This window comes from Schistocerca nitens, chromosome 3 (assembly GCF_023898315.1).
Source record: "Schistocerca nitens isolate TAMUIC-IGC-003100 chromosome 3, iqSchNite1.1, whole genome shotgun sequence".
NCBI lineage: Eukaryota > Metazoa > Arthropoda > Insecta > Orthoptera > Acrididae > Schistocerca > Schistocerca nitens.
This window is the reverse complement of record NC_064616.1, coordinates 622,324,061-622,348,914: the sequence shown is the minus strand read 5'-3', so window position 1 is coordinate 622,348,914 and position 24,854 is coordinate 622,324,061. Positions and strand designations below refer to the sequence as shown.

At 38.0% G+C, this 24,854-nt stretch overlaps 1 protein-coding gene across 3 annotated transcripts; it reads left to right on the top strand.

The window, feature by feature from the left end:
- The first annotated feature begins 2,802 nt into the window (after nt 1–2,802).
- LOC126248566 (endoplasmic reticulum chaperone BiP) lies at nt 2,803–24,580 on the top strand. 3 transcript variants are annotated; one of them, XM_049949661.1, is made up of 10 exons: nt 2,803–2,957; nt 3,045–3,183; nt 3,301–3,532; nt 3,620–3,754; nt 8,032–8,268; nt 10,051–10,317; nt 10,397–10,792; nt 10,871–11,008; nt 12,482–12,706; nt 23,852–24,580. In XM_049949661.1, the coding sequence occupies exons 2-10, from the start codon at nt 3,062–3,064 to the stop codon at nt 24,065–24,067; spliced, it is 1,968 nt and encodes a 655-aa protein (XP_049805618.1). In that variant the 5' UTR covers nt 2,803–2,957; nt 3,045–3,061; the 3' UTR covers nt 24,068–24,580. The 3 variants fall into 3 exon arrangements, with proteins under 3 accessions (XP_049805618.1, XP_049805619.1, XP_049805620.1); XM_049949662.1 differs by having other exon boundaries at nt 2,815–2,961; XM_049949663.1 differs by having other exon boundaries at nt 2,824–2,965.
- Nucleotides 24,581–24,854: the final 274 nt, after the last annotated feature.

Below are 24,854 nucleotides of genomic sequence, written 5' to 3'. Positions count from 1 at the left end.
GGACCTTGCCTAGTACAGCGGTGTGGGTCTCCCGCATCGTCCCCTACTCTCCTCGGAGTATGGGACATCATCAACATACTTTTTTAACACTGAAAAATTCAGCTCTATTGAAAAAGAAAACCAGACGTTTTTAATGTTATTTGGTACATAGAAAGAACAAAACACGATGTGTAATATGAAAAGTGGCCATATTGGTCCCGCATGTAGAGTGCTACGTTCTGGTCCCAGATGTACTGGGTTCAATTCCAAGTGGGAGAAGGAATTTGTCCTCATCCCAATCCTTCTAGGATGGTCCCAGGTCCACTCAACCTGCTATGAAATGGTTAATCCCAGGGATGAAAGGTAGCTAGGTGATTGCCTACCACCCTGCTCCTCCTAGTGTCATGACAAAGAGAGGCTGCATATTAGCTGCAGTCAGGCCAATAGCCCAGTCATGGGGTTGTACTACAGACTTTACCTTTTATAAGATAAAAAGTTTGTGTCTATTGGCTTACAAGTATTGTTTCGTTGTGTTTGTAAGTACGTTTTCTTTTTCCTAGATAAAATGATGATGTTTTGAAATATTTGGAAGACACATTTCTTATTGCTACAATTCTCAATAGTTTACTATATAAACTTTGTAAATAACGTTCGTTATGAGTTTTGGTTTGGCCATTAATAACGTTGCCAGTTTCTATAGTTTGATACTATAATTTGTCTGTTCATATCACAGTTTGTATCTTATAATCTCGCTTTCACTGTTTGGTACTGGACTGACCAAAGTGACGTTATGATGGCATTCTGTTTACTGTGGACAGCCATTATTTGATGCCTGATGGTGGTGTCGCCTTCCGTTCCATTGATGCTCAGTGAGAATCAGTTTTAGGCATATCACAGTACAAAAGAACAGAGAGTTGTGTATTAAAATGGTACACATGCACTACTCTTATTCTGCTTGATTTGACAAAACATGGCATATAAATTGTCGCATGTCTTCAACTAAGTTGCTATTGTCATAAATGTTGTTCATTTCCAAAATAAAAAAAGATAATGACCCAAACTACAGCAAATAATGCGCAGTCCACTTTGAAATTTCATTATTTGTTCACTGTAAGAGTAGGCCTATCCTTCAGAAGCACTAAAATTATGCAAAACTTAGCTAGTTAGAGAGCAGAAGTTAATCGTCAGAAGATTTAGACTTCTTGTATTGGATTATATTAGAACAAATATAAATAAAAGTAACGATGTGTCTTTTTTAATTATAATGGAAACCATATTCACATTAAACAAAACAGAAAAAAATTCATGCACCTCGTATGTGTGTGTGTGTTTGTGTGTAATGGCGGATTTGCTTGATGCATCCACGCTTTTGTCAAGTATTTTAACTACATCGGTGATAGTCATATGAAAAGTAAAATGCGCCAAACCATTTCAAGTTAAGTACCTACCCAAAAACAGAATGCAGTTCATATCCTAATGGAATACACAAAAAGAAACAAAATTCCAAAATACTGTAAATAACCAAAAATTTGCAATCCCTCCCTCCACCCCACAATCTCATGGAACCATAGCTCAATAGACTTGTAGATACTGGTTACCAGTAAAGTGACGAGGAAAAAAAAATTGTACAGGACACTGTCAAAAACAAAACAAAAAAAAGGATTAAAGGGGCAAATGGTTCAAATGGCTCTGAGCACTATGGGACTCAACTGCTGTGGTTATCAGTCCCCTAGAACTTAGAACTACTTAAACCTAACTAACCTAAGGACATCACACACATCCATGCCCAAGGCAGGATTCGAACCTGCGACCGTAGCAGTCGCACTGTTCCGGACTGCGCGCCTAGAACCGCGAGACCTCCGCGGCCGGCTTAAAGGGGCAAAGAACATACAATTTTACAGACTGGTGGCTCATAGTACACCAAATTAAGAGAGTATCAATCGCGAAAGTAGCTTCACAAAGCTCCCTACAACCGAACGAAGAAGTATAAGGAGGTAAACTTTAAGTTAAGACTTTCAGGACCATTTGTTTTAGTTTCTGGAGAACCTTCCGTGTTGTATGGTCGTGGTCCATGAACCTTGCTAGCTCAGAGGATGCAGGAGTACCTCTGAAGATATCCAACAAATGTCTGGACGTACCATTAGGAACAAAAATGTTTCTTGGACCATGACTATAAGACCCAGAAGTTTCACGTTTATTAATTATCTTATGAGCTTTTCCAAATATCTACGCATATTATCGAAGCTCAGTATATATTCAGTCATGACGAACTACTGTTTTTGCAGTGATTTAACTTTAACATAATATTACTGTACAAATATCCTGAAATTAGCGAATGAGACAGTGCAGCTGTTAAGTCACTGACTCATAATCGGGAGAATGGAGCTTCTCAGTCCAGTTATCCTGATTTGGGTTTTCGGTGATCGTTACGGCAGATGCCGGAATGGTTCCTTAATGAAGATCACTACCGACCACCTGTCCTATTCCCATAAGGTTACCAGTCATATCCTCAGAAAGCATGTTATGTATGCTGTGTGTTGTAGATTTTGGTCAATGGATTTGCAATGTATTACCTTGACAAATCCTATGTCATTGTGAAGTGATCCTTTGAATGCATAAAGATAAATAAGTAAAATAAATGTCAGTCTAAGTCTAATTTGAAGTTAGAATTCAAATTGAGGTTTGCCTCCAAGACGAAGAACGGCGATAGATCGTTCTAATTTTTCAAGCAAGCTCGCATAAAAAATGTTCATTGACTTCAGAGGGCTCCTGCGATCTGCCATGCGTGAACCAATAGAATTTAGCCACCTCTGAGACTTGGGACCAATAGGGTTCCGCAGACTACACGCTATGACCAATAACCCCAACTCACGGAATTGACGTAGCGTGCCTTGTAGTCGACAATGTGTGTTTGAATGTTAGTGGTATATACGTGTGAGTTAGCTTACTGGAGGATCTATTAAGTTTTTACTGCGAAAGTAAGTAAGTTGCTCTATCTTATACCAGGTACGCATGTAGCAAATGATTTTAGTTCCAGACGTTAAATTCTAATTATGTTATGACAGATTTGATTTCAGAAACCATGCGTGTCCAATGTTTGTCGGCGTTTCTAGCCGTAATAATCAGTATTTGCTTAGCGAAAGAAGAGAAGAATAAGGAAGTTGGAACAGTAATTGGGATTGATTTGGGAACAACTTATTCCTGGTAAGTAAAATTCCTGTGTGGTGGATATTTGTCACCGGCATATGGATTGTGTATCCTCTTCCAAGGTAAACAACGAAAACATTTTACCTAATTTATTTTAATGTTTTGTGTTAATAGTGTTGGGGTATACAAGAATGGCAGAGTAGAAATAATTGCAAACGATCAAGGTAATCGTATTACACCTTCATACGTTGCATTCACCCCAGATGGCGAAAGATTAATTGGAGATGCTGCTAAGAATCAGCTTACAACGAATCCAGAAAATACTGTGTTCGACGCGAAGCGTTTGATCGGCAGAGAGTGGACTGACCCAACAGTACAGCATGACATTAAATTCTTTCCTTTTAAGGTACTGTAGTATCAATATGACACTAAGTCATTTAAGATTTTTAAAAATAAATGATTGCAGTTGCAACGATTTTCATCGTCGTTTTAGGTGAAGGAGAAAAACAGCAAACCACATATACAGGTGGCAACATCACAAGGTGAAAAAATGTTTGCTCCTGAGGAAATTTCTGCTATGGTGCTTGGCAAAATGAAGGAAACTGCCGAAGCATATTTAGGGAAAAAGGTAATGTATTTTTAAATGGTTAATTGCATAGCAACAATAAAACTATACTTTTCAGGTACAGTGTTTGATTAGAAACTGAAGCTCAAAATAGAGACTTGTTGAAAGTATAAATTCCTGTAGCATCCCGTTGTACGCAACCTACTTGATTGCAATGTTTCAGATTGTGGGCATTGTTTTGGTACATTTAAAAGACATAACAGACTGCTGTAAGTAATGTGTACCAATGAATATTCATGTTCAAATTTAACTTTTTGATGCACTGTATTTGCTTAGTCTTTCACAGTGCATCTTCAGCTTCTTGTTGCACAGTTTGTTATTCAAACAGCAGATTTGTTAATGTGTGTGCAAGGAGCTATTTTCTACCTTTCCTGCCCTTATAGTAAATGCTTGTAGAGTGAAACTTTTTGAAAGGGGAAAGGTTATTACATTGCTACAAAACGTTTTGTGTCCTTAAGTCAGTTGGACAGTTTTTATAAATATTGGTATTTCAGCAATGGCTGGATATTTTGTGCATTTGCCCAGGGCCTTGCTGCTGACCAAGTGTAGTGCTGAGAAAGAAATGGAGGAAATGTGAAAGACTTTTACAATAAAGACTTTGGTATTTATCATTTATAATAGATGGTAAAATATTGTTCTAAAAAAAGTATGAAAAACTTTTAGATTGACTTTACTTCAGAAGTATTTGACAGGGGATGTGGAATAACTTTAGTGTGTTAGACTTGTTGAATGTAAACTTAATGTATACACAGTGGCTGTTGAGCAGTTACTAAGTTTTCTGGGGAAACTGCCTGGTACACTAAAGGTATAGGTGCTACAGTATGTATACTGTATTTTCATGACATAGTAGCTATAATCAACTGCTGGATTTGTTGAGCATGTTTGAAGTGTAACTTTGTCATAGGTTTATGAAAATTAACCTTGAGATAAGTTTTTCTGTGGAAACTGGCCTCAAGGATATATTGAGAAAAGGTGATGTTACATTTTTGCACACAGTGTGTATATGTGTCATAGTTTTCAAATTTTATTTACTTTTTAATCACAAGTATTTAGCTGCAATAGAAGTATTTGCAAATGATTCAGTAAATTAGACTTAGTCCTACAAATAAATTTTTCATACACTACTATTGGATTAACAGAAACCTGTGACCTATAAATGACAAGAGTGAAGAAGTTGGGCTGGAAATTCAGGGGTAAATTCTCTTGGCAATATGTAGTAGCAGTTTCTCTGCAGTGTCCAATTTTAATACTTCTGAAGTTTGAGGGATATATTATCAGTTTAGGACTAATAAGTGTTAACTGTTAAAAATGGTGGCTCTTTCCGTACAGAACTGAATTTAAATACATAATACCACTGGCACACCGACCAAAAAATTCACACATTTAGATAAATATGCATATAACTGTAATGCAGCTGATGGCAGCATGCTGCGAAAGCTTGTCATGGTAATAAATATCAGTAAAAAGTGACTGAAGCAGCAAAAGTCATTACATAAATGTAAAATAGTGTAGCTGACCTCATTTAATCACACATATGCCATTAATAGTGAGTTAAAACTTCATATTTTAACAGCAGAAGACTAAGCCCATTGGAAAAGGTTTACAGTGTACCCAACTGCTCTGTTTAAATATTTCTGATCTGAAGTATGACCAAAACATCCCCTCCTAAAACTCCCATGTACATATGAGGTTGTATCACTGTCTTAGTTAAAGTTCACACGAGTAAAGAGCACATATGGTGTTGATGGTTTTTCTGTTACATGCTGTAGTTGGTTACTGTGAGCAGGGTGGAACATGGGAAGGAAGTTCGATGAAAATCAAATGGATAGACAAGACGGCAGAACCAATCATAATTGTGTTCGATAAATGTCGTGATGTGAAGTTGCGTGGTGGTTCAATGGAATACATTGTGCAAATTGTCATATAAAACACAATATTATGTAAAATTGAAACTATACTATTAGGTTCCTGTGGTAACAACCATCTTGGAAACCTGGACATTTTAAAAATACCTCACTGAGTTTCAAAATGATCATTAATCTACACTGCAGATTAGTCTGTCGCCCCAGCCCATTTTCCTGAAGTCACATTGGTTGGCTTCAACACACAACCAAACTACATGCTGGAAAAAAAAAATAATAATAAAGTATCCCAAAAAATCCTGTTATATTCAGAGAAATATAAATATATGCAAAAACCAGTAACAAATCCTTTAATCCATAATAGCCAGGTCAATAACTGTCACTCATGCTGCCCATGTCCAGAAAGTAATAAATACATATTGTCTGCCAAAACAAGTCATTAGATTTGGCAATTGTCTCCTATAACCCAATTGGTTATGATCAGTGGAAACAAATTGCAAACAGCAGCATGCAGTGGAAGAGCCATAAACACCGTAAGTGCACTTTAACCACATACTTGATTGTATGACACAAGTTTCCACACTGTTTAATAGCGTCACTGTATCATATTAACGCCTTCTTGTTCTCATAGCTTTCATTTTACTGTTTTAAATTCTGCTAAACTGAAATCTAAATCTGTACTCCATAACCCACCAATAAGTATATGGCAATTAATTTTCGATCTTTCTAAAGTGGATGGCAAGCATTGCTGTATCTTGGGGAGTTCTTTTTATGTAGTCCCTGTGGCTGCAATTAGTTGCCAGCATAATGAGAATGGTGCTAGAGCTGTGTACAAGGTTAGTAGCATGCATGCGTGTACTGGTGCCAGGCTGGTGGAACAATGGAAACAGGGCTTAAGGATAAGAGAAAGTTTGGCAGTTCATCATGGAACTGAAAATGTAAATAACGAATGGATATGCCCATTACAGATATGTTAAGGGGTATAAGGGGAAATTGGTGATATTGTTTGAGGGATAAAAATTGTAGATATTTTGTGTTCAGTGACTGACTTTAACATTTTATAATTTTAGACACTGCTTCACAAAGTCTGGATAGTGAGACTGGAGAAAAGCACCCCACTTTTTTTTTACTTTAGAATACAAATGTATTCTCTATTCCCAACAACTACCATGTATTCTTAGCTAAAATACTAAATTCTATACTGATTTAGTAGTAGTTTCCAACTTGTAATTTGTCTAGAAGTATAGCTGAAGATAGCATAAATGTAAAGCTTAACAAATTTTTGTCTTTTAATGGTAAATCAGATGATGTGTTAAGGACTTCTGAATGTAAATGTCCTGTTTATAAGATTGGACAAAAATTCACGACTTTGTTAACTTTTTTAGCTGAATAAGGCATCTTAAGTAGGTAAGAGTTGTGGTCAGTGATAGGTTATACAGGGTGAACCAAAACTGAAAATTTTAGGTGTCGTTCAGATGTTTTCTGAATATTTTGGTATAAATGACCTGTGGTGTCCAGTGGCTTGTTAAGAGAAATTTAATTTTTCTTAGTCTCTTTACAGCTGGATTGAACTGAAAGTGCACAGCAGAGCATATGTTGAAGCTATGTGCATGGTCTGTTGGAAACAAACTTTTTTTTCCTGGCAGTGTTGTTAATACATTAACAGTGATAAACAGCTATGTGGGTAGGTTTGCTGATGAAGAGTTGGCACAAGCACTCCTGTCTACTTTCTGAATGTGGCTTGACATTTATGCTGTTTCTGCAGCAATAGCAACCATGCCAAATGTTTGAATATTAGTATTTCTCACTGTAGTAAAATGTATTTTCACAGAAACATAAGTAATAGGGGTAGCAAATGAAGTAAATTAAAATTCCTGTACTGCTCTGTAATAAGCTGCTGGAGATAAAGAGCCTCTTATACAAAAACACTTGGATAATGTCCCTGAACAACCTAAAAAACTTTTGGCATTTAGGTTCACCGTGTAACTAGAAAGTAACATTCAGTGCACAAGCACTTGTAACCATACTTCGAAAGGGCCACAAAGGATTGGCTGCTTTGGTCTAGTTTTACTGTGAGGGAAGTTCAGGATGCAAACAGTGAAATAAAGTGGAGCATAAAGAACATTGTTTTGGTTGAAATAAGCTTAGTATTTGTGAATTACTCTTCTGTGCCCACTTTTTCATACTCTTATGTTTTCTATCTGTTTAATCATCAATCAATTAAATTATCACGAGCATAATTTTCAAAGGGTACTTCAGCTGGCTGTGATTTCATATTGTTTAGGGAGTAGCTAACAAAGTCCATTTGCTGTGTATTTATAATATTTTTAAAGCCTATTTTGTGTATTTGCAATCTTATTTCTAAGCGATATATTTCAATTAGTGTGCTGAAATTGCAAAATGTAATTATATTTTAAGGTCACCCATGCTGTAGTCACTGTACCAGCATACTTCAATGATGCTCAGCGCCAAGCAACGAAAGATGCTGGCACTATTTCTGGACTTGTTGTAATGAGAATAATCAATGAGCCAACTGCAGCTGCAATTGCTTATGGTTTAGATAAAAGGGAAGGAGAGAAGAATGTCCTGGTCTTCGATCTTGGTGGTGGTACTTTTGATGTATCATTGCTAACTATTGACAATGGAGTGTTTGAGGTATGGTGCTACTTTCTATGAATAACAGTAGTCTAATTGTTTTGTGTGCTCCCAGGAAAGTTTTGTAACTTATGGCAGGAGTATATGTCCAACATTTTCAGCACATTTGAGCACAAAAAAATTCAGCTTTTTGAAATACATGTGTTTGCTAGAGGGATTTAGAACTACTAGAATAGTTCCTACTGTACTTGATCATTGGTACAAAAGCTGTTACCATAAGTACAGCCCATACTTTACACGAACACACAGATTTATAGATTTACAGAGCATTTAGGCAAATTTAGAGTGGTATTTGTTGTAATTTTTAGGCAAGATAGTGAAACAGTCAGATAAGTATGCTTGTTTATGAAGCATTAAGGTACTAGAGTATTTGTGGGTTATATGCAGAAACTACAGTACTGTGTAGTTGTCTCCCTGAATATTGGTGTAATATTTGAGAATACAAAAAATTTTAGTAGGTTGATGTGGGGAGAATGATGGAAGTAAGCTCCATCTTAATCATGCAGTGCACTCAAAAAATTTTCATATTTTTTTTTTTTTACCCCGTCTTTGGTGAGTATTGCCAAAACAGAAATGTGAGTTGTTTCTCGTGATAGAAAATTGTCTGCTTTCTCAATTCATTCTGACATGAGTAATTCAAAACTAGCAAGGCAAGATAACAAGTTTAACCAATGCTGAGAACATTTTGACAGCAAACAGAAGACACTAATGGCAAAGTCCATAGGTTACTAAAAGTGGAGGATTAGGAGTAAAGTGTTGGAATTTGTACTGTAGGTGTCAGTGCAAATTCATAGTTCATGATGTATTGGTTGTGAACGTAGCTGTTGCCTCAAATCTACAATAATGACAGCACATGAAAAGCTTGCCAGAATTGTGTGCTTATGTTAGAGGTTTGCCAACTAATTTCCCTTTTGTTCATCTAACCTTTGTTGGGTTTGTGAAATGTCATTATGACAGTGTATGATACACAAGGATTGGAAGCTAAAACTTACTAGTTAAAATTGGTTCTTATATGGGTCTTCTGTAATGGTATTTAAATGGTTGTGTGCAGTTAGAACATTAGTTTACGTATTGATAAGTTGAAGAAATAGTTAATTTTGTTAATCGGACTAAACATACAGTGTTTACAAATCTACGAATAGTACAGATCCTTATGTAGAGAGAACTGTTTTACACAGTGTAGCAAAAGTTCCACTGAATCTCACAAGTAGTTGTGTTATAGCTTGTAGGGTTTGTAATTGGCTGTAGTTATGCATTATTATGGTTTACATGTTTCCGATTAAAATAGTGATTCCAGAAACCAGTTATGGCATTTGGGTGTGGAGGGGGGGGGGGGATATTAGTGTTGACAATAACGGGGTTTGATTGTTTTCTTTTTAGAAAGTTGTGAAAGTAGGCCTATATAGTCTAAAAATGTAGAACTGACTTTTACACTAAAGCAGGCATTTTGAATCATTTTGTTGTATTGGCCTTGAGTGTACATACCTAAGTTAAATGGAGTGCTGTGGAGCAACCACTTTGGGGATTTCCAGAGTGAATTATCCGAAAGCTAGTGCAGAATGTAGACTAATCTTGAGCTAGTTTAGGACATTTTTCCTAAAACATAGCTAAATATTGGAATCTTGCTCCCCCGCCTCCCACAAAGATCTCATACTTACACGACATTCCTCATTCTAACTTAACGTGTAGGAATCAATTTTTAAATACAAGAAAGTAGTTTTATCTTTCTTTATTTGTGACTTTTATTTAGTGTTTAAGTGGAAGTATTAATTTTGGTTGTAGGTTGTGTCAACAAATGGAGATACTCACTTAGGTGGAGAGGACTTTGATCAGCGTGTAATGGACCATTTTATTAAACTGTACAAGAAGAAGAAAGGAAAGGACATTCGTAAAGATAACAGAGCTGTGCAGAAGCTTCGCCGTGAAGTTGAAAAAGCAAAGAGAGCTCTTTCTTCTGGTCACCAAGTCAGAATAGAAATTGAAAGTTTCTTCGAAGGAGAAGATTTTTCAGAGACACTGACAAGGGCAAAGTTTGAAGAGCTTAATATGGTAAGTTAGTAAGCTGGGTGATTTCTTTGTGCCCTGTCCCTGTGGTGTGCTATTTATATTGGGTTTTTGTTGCATTTAGGATTTGTTCAGATCTACAATGAAGCCTGTGCAGAAAGTATTGGAGGATGCTGACATGAACAAGAATGATGTTGATGAAATAGTTTTAGTAGGTGGAAGCACAAGGATACCGAAAGTACAACAGTTAGTAAAGGAATTCTTTGGTGGCAAAGAACCATCAAGGGGTATAAATCCTGATGAAGCAGTTGCATATGGTGCTGCTGTGCAGGCAGGTGTGTTGTCTGGTGAACAAGACACAGATGCAATTGTTCTTTTGGATGTTAATCCCCTGACTATGGGCATTGAAACTGTTGGAGGGGTGATGACTAAACTGATACCAAGAAATACTGTGATACCAACAAAGAAGTCACAGATATTTTCTACTGCATCTGACAACCAGCACACAGTAACAATTCAGGTATGTTATTTTAGAAAGTTACGTTTTGTTTCCATATTGTCAACATGGTTGAGCATTAAAATTGTGGTTTTCTTACAGGTTTATGAAGGAGAAAGACCCATGACAAAAGACAACCATCTGCTAGGAAAATTTGACTTAACTGGGATACCCCCAGCTCCACGAGGTGTTCCACAGATTGAAGTGACATTTGAAATAGATGCCAATGGCATTCTTCAGGTATGTGAAATTTAAAATATAATAAGATTTTAGCATATAGCATGTAGTGGAAAATGGGAACTTATTGAAACTTTGCTGCCTCCTGCAGGAAAATCACTCTTTATTCAAAATCTGTTATACCAGTGAACATTGTTAAAGTTGCTTTTAAATATACTGAGGCTAAAAGCTGGGCTGAGCTCAATTCTTTCATTCTATCAAGTATACACTGTCTGAAAACTTAAAGGACATCAGAGAAAATGAAATCCTGTGTTTAGGTGTGGGAAATTTTGTGAGTAAAAATAAAATGAAACATAAGTACAGGTGGTAAAAGTGTACTGACCCATGTCAAGATTGCATGACATCAAGCCTTGGAATGAGCAGTTTTGTTGAGAAGGCTTTCATAGTGCTGTTTTATTTTCTATTGAGGCAACTTAGCTTACAACAGTTGTAAGTGGTTCCCATTTACCCGAACACTGGCACTGGAATGGGTTGATAGCAAAGATGTACTCAACCATGTTTTGTCAGGTACAGCATGAAAGCTTGGTGGTGAAGTGTATCCCAGCTTCACACAACTAGTTCATATGCGTGGTTTGTGGATGACCACTATCCTGTTAAAGGGTGGTGCCAGGATAGGGTCTTGTGAGGGAGAAAAAGTGTTTGCTGTATATCTACAGTGTACCATTGCTGCAATATTTCTTGAATCACTGGCAGACATGACCTGAACTTAGACCTTAAATCTCCACACTGTGACTGAGGAAGGTGGCGCATTGGTTAGCACACTGGACTCGCATTCCGGAGGACGACGGTTCAATCTCATGTCTGGCTATTCTTATTTAGGTTTTCGGTGATTTCCCAAATCGCTCCAGGCAAATGCTGGGATGGTTCCTTTGAAAGGGCATGGCCAACTTCCTTCCCCATAATTCTCTAATCCGGTGAGACTGATGACCTCGCTGTCTGTTCCCCCCCCCCCCCCCCCCCCCCCCCAATGTGACAGAACTAATTGTCCTTGCTTTCTAGGTAGATTGCTACTCCAGGTGTAACCAGTTGTATGTTAATAATGAGAAGCTGTATGTGGGACTGTTTCAGTAGCCCAGCTGTTGGTCTCCAACCAAAAGTGTTGGATGACGAGACATTTTAGTAGGGAGGCTGCCATTTACAAGATTGAAAGTTCAGATGTGAAGAGGTTATGATGAGATGTGATTGTTCAGCTAGAACCTTGATTTTTGCTTGTTTCTTTGATCCTCGTTCAAACATTCGGCCAGTCACATCTGAATGTTTATCTATTATTTGATTGAAATAAAATTCAGGGTGGAGGAACAATATTATGAATGGATAGATTGCTACTTACCTTAGGGAGATGTCAAATTGCAGACAGGCTCACATACAAGTGAGCTAATCATTTTTATTCTGCTATGGCGCAGTTGTGTAAGAATGTATGCTTTATGACTGCTTTTATATTTGATACACCTATAAGGTTGATTTTTTGTTTTGCAGGTTTCAGCAGAAGATAAAGGCACTGGCAATCGTGAGAAGATTGTTATCACAAATGACCAGAATAGATTAACTCCTGATGACATAGAGCGAATGATCAAAGATGCAGAAAAGTTTGCCGACGATGATAAAAAGCTGAAAGAGCGTGTTGAAGCTCGCAATGAATTGGAATCGTATGCCTACTCTCTGAAAAACCAGCTGTCAGATAAAGAAAAGCTTGGGGCAAAGGTAATATAAAGAATAAGAGAATTTTGATGTTGTGTGGCTGTTTAATTACCACTGTGTCCCCTAAACACAGTGCTACTTAAGCAAGAAAGTGTTTCTGCAATCATCTAGTCACATGGTGCTGAAGAAAATTTCTGATTTACCTCATTTAGAGCAATGTCCTGATGACCATATATTGAAAGTAGTTTGTTGCTTTGTGTGCTGTATTTTTTTTAACTGGATGTTCATGGCGGTAGGTTGTTTTCTGCCTGGGATCTTGCTGCATTTACATAATGAGATGGATACAGTGTTCTTTCATTGGAAGTGTTAGTTCCTCTAATACACTGCATATCTTGGCAAACAAGTTACCATGCTTTCATAAGGGGAAACAGTGCTCAGTTACACAATTTTAGCCTCCTTGTATTACACTGTGTAACAGTTTTAAGTCTGTAGTTTGTTGGTGTTGGATTCTGCAGCTGTTACACATTTTGCTAATGACGAAAACCATATTTTAAGTCGCTATTTTATTGTATCTAATGGTACCTACATACCATGTCGGTCAAAAATGTTTAAAGACTGGACTAGTAAAAAAATAAAGAAATGTTAAAACTGTGGTTTTAATGCTTCAGGTGGATTTATTAAATACGCTCCTCCCACCTCCTTGTGTATAACATACAGAACATTCATACAATCATCTGAAACTGTCAGAAACCACCTCCTGTGGGACATTAAGCTCGTGCATCACGGCGGCTTGAATTTTGGTCATATTGCCAAAGTACTTACCCTTCATGTCATTTTTCTGTGCTGTTTTTTTGTGATAGTTTCATATTGATAAGTCTTGTCATCCATGATTTTTTTTTTCCAGAGAATAATTGTCCACATTGTGCTTTTCAATCCATGCATAGTTTTTGTTCTGGACTCGAGGTGTGTTTGGGATGAACATTTCCTCTTCTTCAAAACAGTCTGGATGCCATAAATTTCATTTAGAGAAGTTACCCCTTTGTTAATTGTGACTAGATGTTGACACACCATGGTAATATGTCCGCTACTTAAGTGGTGTGCTCACAACGGACTGGTTGAATGAACATCTGGTTGCAGTTGTTAGTTAAAGCTACTGCCATGATTAATGCTCTGATCTTGTTTGTGCACCAGGAATTACAATAAGTCTTGGAACTTTTCGGATGGATGGTGTACATAGACAAGTTATGCTATCTAAAGGTATAATAGAAAATAAGTGTCAAAATTACTTGATTTAGAAATGAGAAGTAATGATGTGGAAGTCCCAAGGTGGAAACAATAAATAAAAATGGGGGGAAAACCTACATCTAATGTACAGGTATTAAATGTTAGGACTGTAGGTTGGTATGTTGGTTGTGGGTGAACTTGCATTGGAAGGTTAGCTCAAAAGTTATGTCTCAGTACTACATATCATTTTATAAATAAGTTGTTACCCCTCTGCATTCTCATTTGTTGACTCATGAGTATTTTAGGCAAACTTATTCAAATATAGACTAAGAGTGACAGCTCCTACACTACACAGGGTCTCCCAGTTTTCTTAAATGCCCCACTCTCTTTTGTCTCAAAGCAAATTTAAAATATATTGAGCAGATTCTGTTCAGCTACCAGGGGGGTACATTAACCAGCATGATATCCTTTCTTGTAACTTCATTAGTTAACGAAGATATGAACAGCAGTGTTTTTTTTTAAATAGTACCCTATATTTTTTTTATTTAATTGACTGCCCCTCTTAAAGACTTGCTCAGAAATTTATCACTGTTTATCATTATGAAGAGAAACAATTTGATTCAGTTTTGTGGAAATATTCTGAAAGAATATAGTGTGAGAATTAACACAAAGAAAAAAATGCTTAAAATGTGCATAACAAAGATCGTTTTTAGTGTATACTGACTCAAGAGCATGCCATATACATAGATGTCATTGAGAGACACTCGTCAGTCTCTGACTGCAGTGGTAAGCCAGAAGGCATACAATATGTGCCTGAATATTAAACAACAGACACCTCATTGTTTTGTTTAGTTCAGTCTCTCGAGCTATACTATGGACCAGGCTGTTTCCACAAATTTATTTCTCAAAATAATGTTTAGTTAATATTGCGATAATTGTGTTGTTCTGCTACCAGAACCATGTTTGGGCGATGTCACGTCTCGTACTGAAATTGTTTGTTTGGAGCAACCAAGCAGGTGCCATGTTGATTTGTGTGTTTTTGAAGCTGATGTGCTGTATTTGATGGTTTTCATATTTACATTTGTCATGCGAAAGCATAAGTTTGATGAACAGAATTAATGATCTCTCCAAAATGCATAATTTTTTTTGTAAGATTTGCTGTAAAACAAATGGGAAATGACATTGGCAGTTAAGACTGCTACATTGATTAAATATTAGAATGGTTTAAAGGTGGATTCATTATTATGGGAAAAGAAATTGTTAATGATGAAACTAGCAAAATGTTGTAAAAATGTGTACTACCTCAGGCAGAAGTGAAGGAAATAGTGAAACGAACTGGGCTGTACCTTGAGGCTCTGGTGCCAGCTCTTGTGGTCACAGATACATAAGACTCTGTGGAGTTCACAGCAGTAGGTTTTTGTTTCAATAATAGGATGACGATGATGAACTCCATTAATGACGACTTGGCAAAGAGCCTGTTATGTTTACCTGCAGGTCTCTGCAATATAGATATTCAGAAAGGATACAAATCCTTTCAAAATTTAATGAAATAGCAACTTTTCATGCCAGTGGAAAATATGGACATTGCTAAAAGTCTGCTGTTGTACTGAAAGCAGTTTGGCTTCAGTGTTGAAATATAGGCTCAAGAGTGTAAATTGTCACTCGGTACAGGTTGTCACCTCCCCCCACCCACCCTCAATTTATGAGGGTTGGAACTTAAATAGTGGCAACTATTTATTCACAACCGACACAAAATTTACGTGTTTGCACCTGTTACTGTCCTTCAGAGTAGTCAACAGTGTGGTGTTGAACCTGTTGCCAGCGATGTAGAAGGCGTAGTATACCGTTAACAGAGCCTGTTCTGCTTATGGTACTAATGGAGTGGGTCTGCTGCCTGTCAAATCTCTGGAACAGTTCTGAAGTGATTGCCATGAATGGTTCCTTCATCTTTGGAATCAAATCAGTCACAAGGACTTAAGTCCGGGGAGTATGGGGGATGGTAACAGTACTTTCCAGTCCCATCGACTGAACAAAGCAGCACTGTATGTGCCTGCACATTGTCATGCAAAATGATGGGTGGGTTGTGCAGAAAGTGTCGCTGCTTCTTTTGCAAAGCTGGTCGCAGGTGATGCTCCAGAAACGAACAGTAATACTTGGAATTGATGGTGGCATTCGCTTCAGAACTGTTCCAGAGATTCGACAGGCAGTAGGCCGTTCTACTCGCACCATCAACAGAACAGGCTCTGCTAATGGTATACTACACCTCCCACATTGCTGGCAATGGGTTCTACACAACAATGGTGACTACTTTGAAGTACAGTAACAGGTGCAAACATGTAACTCTTTTGTATCGGTTGTGAATCCTGATAGCTTGCTACTTTTATTTTACTTATAAACAAAAAGTATCTTGAGGTGGTAAAGATCAGTGTTCACAGCGTATTGTCTCCAAATAGAAATTAGACATTAAGAGAGTGCTTTCTTTCGATAAACGTAAGACTCTGTTAGGATGTGGTGGTATTTGTTGTGTAAGTGGATAATATTAACAGGCTTGAAGTAAACTTTTTTAGTTATGGAAATAAATGAGATGTGTGGTGACAATAAATATATAATTCTTCCTGGCTTTACAGCTCTTAATGGGCCTTGGCCTGCTCTAGGACATCATTCCACTCTTCCCTGTCTAGTGTCTTGTCTCCAGCCTCTGACACTAATAATTTTTAAATCTTCTTGTAATCAAAGTATCAGTCTTGGTCTTTCCCTGCTTCTTCATCCCACTGGGTTTAGTAGCAATGCTATTTTTTGTTGGCTTCTCATGTTCCCTGCGAAAAACATGGTGACACATATCGGGCAGTTTATTGTAATGAACTTTGATGTCAAGATCTTTATGTAATCTGTAAAGTTCAAAATTATATCGTCTATGCCATATTCCATCTTCATTAGTCACTCCATAGTTTCTGCACAACCTTTCATTCGAAAAATCCGGTTAGCTTTTCTCACTGTTGTGTGTTCATGCACCTAAGCCCTATGTTAATACTGGATGTAGTAAAGTTTTATACAGTTGACATTTTGTTGTTCTGGGCAGATTTCTTGACTTTTAAGTTGTAGGGCCAGCCCATAATAGGACGTATTAGCTAGGTCGATATGCCGCTTTATTTCCTTACTAATATAATTCTGTGATGTTACCAGTGTTCCCAGATAAACAGAATTCCCTAACAGATTCTGTTTGCACTTGGTGAATTTCTAACATTGTGTTTAGTTCTGGACTTATTATTTATGTCTTTGGCTTTATTGCTCTTCACTTCCAGTCCCATTTCTATAGCTGCTGCCACGAGTGCCCTGTATGTTTCTTAATCAGCTCGTTCTGTTCTTGCAGTAGTATCTACATCATTTGCATAGGCCAGAAATTACCCCATTACGATGTTTATTGTGCCTACCTTTTGTAGCGCTATGTCAAAAACCATACGTGAGACTGCATTCCGTTACCTCCTCAGTCCATAGTTAGTTCCAAAACTTGATGCATAAATTTCTTTGTATCTATGCTTCACTTACTACTTTTCTCATAATCAGATCTATGAGGTATATTAACTGTTGTTGTATGCCTAGTTCATCCGTGGCTTCAGTAAGCTTGTTTCTTTATATGATGTCATATGCTGCTTTAAAATCAGGAAATACGATGTTTCTATATGGTATTCCCTTTTGTTTTCCCCTAATATCTGTCTCTGGGTGGATATTTGGTCTATAGGTGATTTGCCAGGTCTAAAGCCTGCCTGATATCTCCCAATTGCTTTTTCTGCAAAAGCTTTTACATGGGTGCAAATCAGGGAGGAGAATATTGTATATGGGGGCGTTCAGTAATGAAATTCCCCTGTAGTTCGTACATCGCAGGATGCCCCCCTTTCTTATGTACAGCAGATACTACTACAATATTCCAATCATATGGGATGATTTTTGTGTGTACATATGAGATCAGGTTTGCATGCATTTAACTAGATTTTCTCCATCACCTACTTAATAAGTTCAACTGGAAGGTTGTCATTGCCAGGTAACCAATTGTTGACTAGTTCCTTTATTGCTAGCTTAATCTCTTGCATTGTGGTCATCCTATTTTCCTCTTCTTCTACTTGTTGGGTTTTCAGTTAGTTCCCATGCTTCAGTATTCTGAATATAATTATTCCTTAGAGTGCTCTTCCCAGCAATGTAGCACTACTTCCTGTGAAGCTATCAATTCACCATTTTTGTTTTTCCTCCACATTGTGCTGCTTTTGTCTGAAATCCCTTTCCAAGGTTATTGACCTTCGAAGAAAGAGCTTCTCTTCTTTGCTTTCAGAACCAGCTTTTCAACACACCTTTTCTTTTTCTCAGTAGTCATCTACTAGCATTGTTGTTCTTCTAGCCTGCATGTTTTTGTATGCTTCATTCTTCATTCTTGTTGCTGCCTCACACTCATTGCACCATTCATTCCTTCTGATCTGTTGTTCCATACCTATTACTACTTCTGCAGCAGCTTGTATTTCACTTCTGATTTTATTCCACTGCTCATTTATGAGTATAGTTCTGCAGGATTCCTGTCAATGTATTTTCCAGAGTAAAAGCTAGGTGTTAATCTTTTACAGGGTCCTCTATTTCTGAGGTACTATTCTTGTGTTCTCTCTTTTATGTGCATTTGAAATTCTCCCTCTAATTTTTGCTGTGAGGAGGGTGTGATCAGATTCCACTGAAACATAAGTAGTATGGTACATCAGTGCCATGCCATCTATTAATATGTGGTCAGTTTGGTTCCTAGTATTGTTGTCTGGTGACACCCAGGTCATTTTATGTATATTTTTATGCTGGAACCATGTGCTGGAAACTTACCTAAGGTATGCTGTAAAATTTATCAGGCAGGTTCCATTGTTATTAGTGCGTGTTTTTCTATCTAAGAAGTTTAATCTCTCATTTTTGTAAGAGTAAATCCATTCACTCTGTAGATCAGTAGTTGGTCACTGAACAACCATCTACATTGCTCATTAATGCATTAGCATCCAATGGTGACCCATCAGGAGGGTAGTAAGTTGCATCTCTAGTATTATGTCTGCTTTTATAGTTAACAGCTTTAGTCAGTCTTGCTTGGATGGTTAGGATGTGTGCTGATGCATGAGAGGCTGGCAACAGTTTGTGAACAGGTGAATGCTCTTGTGGATACAGTCAAGTCACCTTTAGGTTGCTGTGTCGGGGTGTAGTGGTGGCATAGAATTTGGCGCATCACATGGGCCATCTCAGGTGACGCTTGTTGTGCCCATGGGCTCTGCTTTCGAGGCACACCTTAGTGCACCTGATGCGGTGGATCCACCCTCACAGCTGGGCCTTCAGCAGTGTCAGAGCAGGCACACAGGGAAGGGGTTTGCTAGTTATCCGGAGCTACAATGTTTGGTGTCTTATGGAGCCCTTTAGGCAGATAGCATTCAGGGCTAGAAAGAAATCAAATGTGCATTCAGTTTGTATGCCTGGGGTCAGCATCAGAGATTTGGAGGCAGCCTTGCCTGCAGCTATAGGGTGCAGTTGTCGGCAAGTTGTGGCTTGCATCAGCACCGATGATGCCTGCCACCTGGTTCTGAGGCCATCCTCAGTTCATACAGGTGGCTAGTGATAATGAAGACTGCTGGCCCCATGGGTGGGGGTGCTACCAGAGCTCACAATTTGTAGCATTCTTCCCAGAGTTGATTGGGATCCTTCGATTTGGAGCCAAGTGGAGGTTCTCAACCAATGGCTTTGTTGACTCTATGACTGTCTTGGCTGCAGATTTCTAGACCTGTGTTATCGTGTAGGGGATTTATAGGACTCCCCTTGATAGGTCAGGGGTGCACTACACCAAGCATGGAGCTACTCAGGTAGCAGAGTACTTACGGAGTACACATAATTGTTTTTTAGGCTGGATGGTTATTGAAGGTGCTCTGAGGAACACTCGCCAGTCGATATGCAGCAAGGGAAGTCAAATGGCATTCAGAATACACACTTAGACTGTCAAATTTTTTCAGTAAACTGTCATTGTATTTGTAATTAAGTTTCTGAATTTACTGCCCTCCAGGAAAGTTCTTGTGCTCAAATTATTCTTGGAACTGAGAACAGGTGGGAATGCCAGATGGAAAGCTCATAGATATTTAGCAAGTCATGGGGAATGTATTTCAGACAGATTAGAAGCCGTAGGAGGGGGAGTGTCCATTGCAGTTGACAAAAATGTTCTCTCTTGAGGTCAAAACTGAGTGTGACAGTTACCTGGTTGTGTATAACAGGTGTATGCGAAACAAAGTTAATTGTTGGATGGTTTTTTACTTGCCATCTGATTCTTCTGTGACAGTTCTAGTCATTCAGAGTAAGTCTACAGTCATAACTTAGAGTATACACTGGGTTGCCTGTGGAGTCATGGGGGGGGGGGGGTTGTGCAATTTAGGCACAGTCGGAATACCATTTTCTGAACACTGTCTTCAGCAGCTACTTCTGCAGCCCACATGCAATGAAAATACCTTACCCGTTATAGCTACAACTAGGCTGGACGTTATCAACAGTGTCAGCATAGAAACGGAGATTAGCGAAGAGAATATCATTATAGCAATTAAGATTACGAAAGTTAAGAAATCGCTGAAGAAGATTAGCAGAGTGTTTCTGCTAGATAGAGCAGATAAGCAGTTGTTAGCATCTCACTTAGGCAGTGAATAGAAATCACTTAGTTCCAGTAAGATGATGTAGAGGAATTATGGGCAAAGCTTAAGCAGATGGAGTATCGTGGTGTGGAGTTATGTTCGTAGTAAGTGGATAAATGGTGGGAAAGATCCAGTGTGGTTTAACAACGAAATTCAGAAGATGCTGAGTAAGCAGACGCTGTTGCAGTCTATTCAAAAGGAACTGATAAATGACAAGCTAAGGTTACTACAGATTTGTGCTTCCGTGAAAAGGTCCACGCACGAAGTATACAACTACTATTACAATCGCACCTTAGCAAAAGGTCTGGCAGAGAACCCAAGAATATTCTCGTCCTCTGTGAAATTGCTAAGTGGGTCTAAGACTTCCATTCAATCCCTTGTTGACCAGTCTGATGGAACAGTTGAAGATAGCAAAACAAAAGCAAAGTTTCAAATTTCATGTTCCAGAAATATTTCACTGCAGAATTGTACAAACATACCGTCATTTGACCATTGGACAGACTCCCGAATGGGTGAAATAATAAGCATCCCTGGTGTAGAGAAACAACTGAAAAAGTTGAAAGCAAATAAATCACCAGGTCCAGATGAAACCTCAAGTCAGTTTCACAAAGAGTACTCTACAGCATTGGCCCATTACCTAGCCTGCATCTGTTGTGAAAATCTCAGCCAGCACGAAGTCCCTAGTGACTAGAAAAAGGGCAGGTGACTCCATTGCATAAGAAGGGGAAGGAATGGACCTGCAAAAATTAGGCCAAAATCCCTGACGTTAGTTTGCTGCATAATCCTGGAACATTTTTCTCAGTTCTTTCTTGAGAAAGAAGCTTATGTTCACAACTCAGCGTGGTTTTAGAAAGCATTACTTGTGCAAAACCCAGCTTGCCATTTCCTCACTTGATATACTGTGAACTATAGATGAAGGGCAATAGGCAGATTCCGTATTTCTATATTTTTGGAAAGCATTTGACATGGTGCCCCATTCCAGGCCATTAAAGAAGGTACAAGCATATGGAATAGGTTTACAGATATGTAAGTAGCTCGAAGACTTCCCAAGTTATAGAACCTAGTATGTTGTCCTCAGTGGCGTGTGTTCATCAGAGACAAGGGTGTTGTCAGGAGTGCCCCAGGGAAGTGTGATAGGACTGCTGTTCTCTATATACATAAACGATTTGGCTGTCAGGGAGGGCCACAATGTACAGTTCTTTGCTGATGATGCAATGGTGTGCAGTAAGGTGTTGAAATTGAATGACTGTAGAAAGATACAAGATGACAGAAAAAAATTTTAGTTGGTGTGATAAATGGCAGCTAGCCTAAAATATGGAAAAATGTAAGTTAATGCTGATGGGTAGTAAGAACAAACCTGTAATGGTTGAATACTGTATTGTCAATTTGTTTAAATAGCTGAGTGTAACCTTGCAGAACAATATGAAATGGATCGCGCATGTGAGAACTGTGGTAGGGAAGGCAAATTGTCGACTTAGTGGTTCACCTGTAAAGGAGACTGCATATAGGATGCTGGTGTGACTTGTTCTTGATCATTGCTAAAGTGTTTGGGATCAATATCAGGTTGGATTGAAGGAAAACACTGAAGCAGTTTTGAGGTAGTCTGCTAGATTAGTTACTGGTAGATTTGAACAAAAGTGTTCCGGAGATGCTTCAGGAACTCAGATGGGGAATCACTGGAGATAAGACGACATTCTTTTCAAAAAACACTATCAAAAAGATGTAGAGAACTGGCATATGATGCTGACCACTGAGTGACTCCACTGTCGCCAACATACATTGTGCGTAATGACCACAAAGGTAAGATAAGAGAAATTAGGTAGGTCTGGTACAAAGGTGTATAGGTTGGTAATTTTCCCTCAGTCTATTTGCAAGTGGAACAGGAAAGGAAATGACTAGTAGTGGTACCCTCCACCATGCACCATACAGTGGCTTGTGGAGTATCTATGTAGATGTTATTACTCTTTATGGAGGCTGTATTTACCAATGCTGTGGGAGGGAGGGGGGGGGTTGCTACTCCTGCCCTACCTTCCCATTTATATCTCCTATCACCATCTTGATATCATTTTTTGAATACTGTCGATAAGCTTGCTCCAGTGCCTTGTAGGTCTCCTCCTCTGCCATCCTCTCCTTGGTAAGGAAATGTGCATTTCGGAGGCTTTAACTGAAAAATTAGTTGTCCAAGGCTGATACATACCCTGTATGTTTCCAGTATTCCAATAAGGCTTCCAAGGGCTCCAATTATATATAATGTCTGTACGTTCCATGATCCATTTCTCATATTCATTGTTACTTTACCTTAAAAAGACGTATTTCCGGATATGAGTTAGTCCATAGTTCAACTCCTATTCTTTGGAGGAGCATTTCTCCTTCTCTCATCTGACCTGACAGTGTTCCCCATCAGAGTTCAATATCCAATCTTCCACAGGGTTGCTGAGGATCTGGGGGTTCACAAACTTGGATGTAAGAGACGGAATTTACTAGGAGAAGCTAAAAGACTTTAACTTGCTTTGTCATTTCTGACACAACACTTCCTCATTTGAACTCCAATAAATATGTAATTAATAGGTATAAAATAAAGAGCATAATTTGAAAGATAACCTGACAGAAAATAACACTGAGTTGTTTAAAAAAAATTTTTTTTCTGTCCTTATTAACTAGTGATGTCTTTAAATGTCAACATGCATAGAGTACTGTACTACAGGTGGTGATGTGTAATTGTGGCATATAAAATGTCATTTTGTATTGGTTGAGAATACATGTAATATAAGAATACATGCTATAGTTATTGGTAATGTTAATATACATGTATGACAAATGTGAGATAGTTTATTAGTACTAGAGAGGAAATATGATTACATAAAGAGCACTATACCAATCATTCATGGTAACATTAAAAGCATTAAATTATTTAATGCAGTTGAAAGGTGTTGGTCAGGTAGTGTTCTAGTATGTGAAGAGAAACTTCAGTATTACTTTTGGTGCTGACAGTATTATCAGTTGCACAAAGTATAATATAGTACTGTACTATCATATCAAAAGCTTTACAACACTGGTCATAAAGTGACAGTTGGTTTGCATCCCAAGGGTCTCACTATGAACCCTGCACTGTTAATACTTTAGTGTAGTAGTGTATCACAATTTCGTAGTGTTAAATCAGATGTTTTTTATATTTAATGAGCTTCTGTACAGTGTTTGCATTTGAATTTAAATTCAACTTTCAAGTGGTTGAAACTAATCCTAGAGTAAAAGAATAAATTGTGTTGGTCAGTATGGAAGCAATGTGTACATTTTTTAAATTTTCTTGTAGGTGAGTGGTTCAGATAAGACTACAATGGAGGAGGCAATTGAAGAAAAGATTAAGTGGCTTGAAGCCAACCAGGATGCATCAACTGAAGAATTTAAGAAGCAGAAGAAGGAATTAGAAGATGTTGTTCAGCCAATAATAGCAAAACTGTATCAGGGTAGTGGTGGACCACCACCACCTGGTGCTAATGAGGATGACGACTTAAAAGATGAACTTTGAATATTTGCAGCATTTGGATTGCTGAATGCATTTAAAGTGGTGTAAGGTTGAGATTATTCACCACAGATTTATAATGTATAATTGGACCCTCTTTGTGGAAGGAGTTCCTTTATACAAGGTGGCAGTAACGAGATACTTATTTACTGAATGTCAAAAAACAGTATTTATGGAAGAAATAGAAGTATCTAATATACTTGCATAACTATTGTTAAAAATCCATCACCTTCCTTTGTAATGGAAAAACACACACACAAACACACACACACACACACACACACACACACACACACACACACAGTGGATGAGACGAATTTTAGTAACGAGTTAAGTATTTCATTTATAATATAATTTGACCACAGTTTGTAAAAAACATACTTTTCAGTAAGCTACTTAACACATAACTGGTGTTTTATGATACTTAGATCTCTACAGATATTAATTTGTTAATTTATTGTAAATGAAAAAGAAGTGTTGGAAAGTGTGATAAATTTGACTCCTCATTTCTACATGGTATTCATTCAGTTTCTAGATCCTTGATTATGAAACTGGTACACAACCACAGCAAATGTAAAAGCTGCTATCTAGTACACACACAGATCATATCAGCAGCACAGTTATTATAAAGTGATGGGAAGCTTTCTGCATTTCTATGCAGTTTACATTGATTTTCCAATTACACCGTATTTAGAGACTTTATAAATTTTATCACCACATGTGGCTGTTAGCCATCTGCCCGATTGAGCATAAAATGTGATTTGTCTGAAGGTACCATCTGTCACCACTTAGT